Raw genomic sequence first — 3,785 nt, forward strand, 5'->3', positions numbered from 1 at the left:
TCGAGAATCACCACACTCGGCATCTCGTGCTGGAAAATCCTCGTGTGGGGTTGGAAAAGATAGGAGTGCATTGTCCTCGACATTCGGGTTGAATTCAACATAGTATGGAGTATTTCCAATTACAGGGGGAGAAAACAGAAGTTTCGTCTGGAGTGGAGTGTGTCGGGCGCACTGGAGAAGTGTTAGAGAGGGGAGGTAATTGTAGTCTGTCCGGGCAGTGAAGACACTAGGCCGATTACGAGTTGATGTTCTCCCTCTCAGGCATACCTCACGCTCTTGGAGAGGCTGCTTAGTGTTCTTTGATCCCCGCTTGAACTCATTGGGGTGAAAGCTGGAGTAAGAAGATGGAAGGGATGGCACGCGCTTCGTGTTATGAGGAAATGGCACCTATTCGTGTTTGGGGAGGCGGTCCCTGTTGATCCGGCAACCTACTTGCAACAACAGTATTCCGTCACAATGAATTAATACATATCTGATAAGCCACCGATTATTACGGCAATGTCCTCCCATTCAAACTTTTAAAAAACCGATTTTTGCTACAAACCAAACTGGGTGATGTTGCAGGATTCCGCTTGCTCATATTTATCATGACATGCCAGTACCACCTGCCCCATATCACCCATGGTCCCAGTATGAGCCTTGGTGGTGTCCATCAGTGAGGTACTTGTGAGGCGCCGAGGCGGTAGTCTTTCGCGCCAACTGGACAACTGTAGGCTGTTATGGTCGTGTTACCACGCTGAACCTGTCTCGTTTGGTTCGCACGCATCTCTGCACGTGGTCTCCGGAAATCTAGCAGGATGCACTTGTATATGAATCATCGAAAGAGGCGCCGTTTTTACACCGTCGGAAGCCATCCGTTCATATGAAAGTTCTATCCTTTACGGCCCCCCACGCTTCGATGGTATCTGAAGAAGGAACGAACGCATAGGATTCCACTGCTCTTGATATACCCAGTTGGGGATAAAACTGAGTGGACATGTATCCTGGAGTCCCTTTCCCACGGTAGGGGACAATTTCACTCACACAGGGTTCCCGGTGCCACGGTACAAAGATGCGCGTTGCGGAGTGGCGTTTGGTGAGCTTGCCCGCCCTTGGTAAACAACCTCTGTGTAATCCCGAAAACGACAGGGAATTGATTAACCACGTACAGAGGGAAATCGACCTCTTCAATTTTCTCTTACTCTAGCTTGGACCGAGATAGGGGTATTGAACCTGCTTGTGACTAATAAGCTGAGGCGGGGTAACGGATGATGATGCTAGGAAAGCATAGATAGCCTAGATACGCTGTAACTGATCTGAGTCTGCAATAGGGGCGGGTGCAGGGGCATCCCGAGAGTCCATACCCCCCAAAAACACCACACCCGTAAGCGGTTCGGGCTCAGTAACACCGCGAGTCATAAGCAAGGACCACAATTCGATCTGGAAACCTGCTGAGCGACGCGCGGCTAAAGCACTCTTCGACATCCAAAATGTCGCTGTCTAATGGCAGCTCGTTGAGTATGAAATGCGTACAAAACCCGTCCAAATACAGACCACGTACCTTGGATTGACGATGCCATTCCAACGTGGAAATCATGATAACATCCGGCTGTGGTCGAAAGAACGATAATGCTGGCACCGACGCTGAGGATTTTGCGAGCCGAAGAGCAAGAGCATTGACGCGCTCTGATCCAAGGATAATCATGTCCGGGTAGACGGAAGAGAACGTAATCTGAAATGCCCCAATATCGCAGATGGACAGCATGCACGGTGAACAGACCGTGAATGGTAGGAGGAGCGCCCATAGTGTGGTCGCTGTCCTGATTTCGTCCAGGTACGGACCCAGAAAATTTTTGTACCAGGGGTTGCTCCCTAAGCTTTCTCAATGGGACTGGGTTCTCAGTTGCAGGCACGGCATCTGTCACGGCACGATCCTCGAGAATCCTCTCTATCACGTCGGCGAGCCAGTGTGCAGGGCTAGTGATTTAGGGCACATTAAAACATACCATCAGGAGCAATGGAAATAGACATACTATCCGATATCCGCTAGCCTTTTGACGAACAGCAAGAAAGCATGAATATTCAAGGGTTCCCTTATGTGCGTTGGGACGGGATAGTCCCAAGGGACCGGACGCAAGGTTTTGAACAGAATATCATACATAACTCGTGTTATCCTTTGCCTACTCAAGAGTTTCTCCCGGGGCACTGTGGGGATACGAGAAAAAGCAATATAGTTTGCCATGTAAGAATACAGGGTTTCAGCTTTTACACCGAAAGCGCCTTCAACTTCGTCCAGCGAGACCCCGGTATACCTAGACAACAAGCTCAGCCACCTAACAAAATCAACCGCGGTGGACGCACGTGTATATATAAGAGCTCATGGAGATGTAGAATGGACCTCCTATCCCGTTCTCAACAATCCTGTATTAAGCAGGCAAGCGAACATGATGCATACACAAGGATGAGGTTTTAGGAGAGCATTGGCTACGGTGAATGTTGTTAGTGCGCCTCCTCTTAGATGAAAACGATTAAGATAAGATCAAGGATGAGGTGGGGGCCTCATTACGTATAATCAGGGACGTTGCTTAGATGAATGCGATCGTATAAAATGGGCCATTCAGGCTCACGTCCCAACGACGAAAGGCGAATGGACTCCATTGCACGAAGTCCATCGCTAGCGATCAGCTCGATCATCAAACTGCTTGGATATTGGAATGATTTTCTGACCCCCTCAGCAGCGCGAGAGAAAAAGGCAACGGAATAATCATATAGGGAGGCTGTATCGTCATCAGGCTTGAAATTCTTTGGCACTGAGAATTGAAGAATTCGCTGGCAATTCTGAATGGATCATGGCTCAGAGAGCCGCGCCATTCAGGAGCTGAAAAGTAGAATTAGCACCAGATGACCATGTGAAAGATGAATGACCTGCAAGTGAATGTTATATTCGGGAGCCATGTCCTCTGAAAGAGCCAAGGGTCAGTACTGCCGTTATTCCATACGACAGAAGTACGCACCAGAATAGCCTTGCGGGCCAAATTTACCTTCTCAGCTAGCGGCTTTTGGTACACCGCTCGAGACCTGTTCATGACCTCCTGAAGGATTGGAGGTTCTTCTGACATAAGGTGAGTCGGCGGCCAAAGAACTCGGAGCTCATTATAGAGCGATCTCTCATTCACCGACCCCTCCATGATGTCGAGATTTTCGAACACAGTCTCCAGAACGCCGGTGTCCATCATTCCCTCAACGATCTTCTTGGCCTCAGATGGCCTCTCCCCTTGTGCGATGAGTTTCTCCTCCATTTGAGGCGCTATCATCGATATCATTGCATCACGCTCGGAAGCTGCTTGGTTCTGCAATTGGCTGACATCATTCCCCGGCAACCCCAGCGCTTGGAGGTAGGCCAAGTTCCCAGATTTATCAAGGATACTGGAGAGGCGATACTAGGTCAGCGCGAATCAATGCCGAAAAAATACATATACGAACTGGACTCCAGAAGTAATATCTTCGACGGTGTGTTTTTTGGACGCTTCGTTCAGCCAATAATTTATGGTAGGCCTAATTCCTTTAATGGTGGAAGGCTCGAGAACTACCCATTCGAGGTTTGGGTTTGCATGAATTTTAGCGATGATGTCCATCAGAGTACGGTAGATTCATGGGGGCATCGCGCAAGACCAGCTACATGTCTCCAACAGTCAGAGTAACGAAGGATGAATAATGTGGTCACTTACAACACAAAGTGCAGCATGGCCAGGAGATCCAGTGCCCTTTTATTCGTCTGGACGTGTTTCCCAGGGAATCTTGCAAGC

General features: G+C 49.0%; 1 protein-coding gene across 1 annotated transcript; it reads right to left on the reverse strand.

The window, feature by feature from the left end:
* Nucleotides 1-1,275: 1,275 nt before the first annotated feature.
* On the reverse strand, nt 1,276-3,614 carry EI90DRAFT_3022840 (uncharacterized protein; the record flags this gene model as incomplete). The annotated part of the gene is made up of 10 exons (XM_039057822.1): nt 1,276-1,479; nt 1,541-1,711; nt 1,760-1,799; nt 1,822-1,927; nt 1,986-2,011; nt 2,043-2,291; nt 2,341-2,400; nt 2,546-2,817; nt 2,994-3,405; nt 3,463-3,614. The coding sequence occupies 10 exons, from the start codon at nt 3,612-3,614 to the stop codon at nt 1,276-1,278; spliced, it is 1,692 nt and encodes a 563-aa protein (XP_038908175.1).
* Nucleotides 3,615-3,785: the final 171 nt, after the last annotated feature.

The sequence above is a fragment of the Cantharellus anzutake genome (genome assembly GCF_015039405.1).
Source record: "Cantharellus anzutake strain C23 chromosome Unknown EI90scaffold_177, whole genome shotgun sequence".
NCBI lineage: Eukaryota > Fungi > Basidiomycota > Agaricomycetes > Cantharellales > Hydnaceae > Cantharellus > Cantharellus anzutake.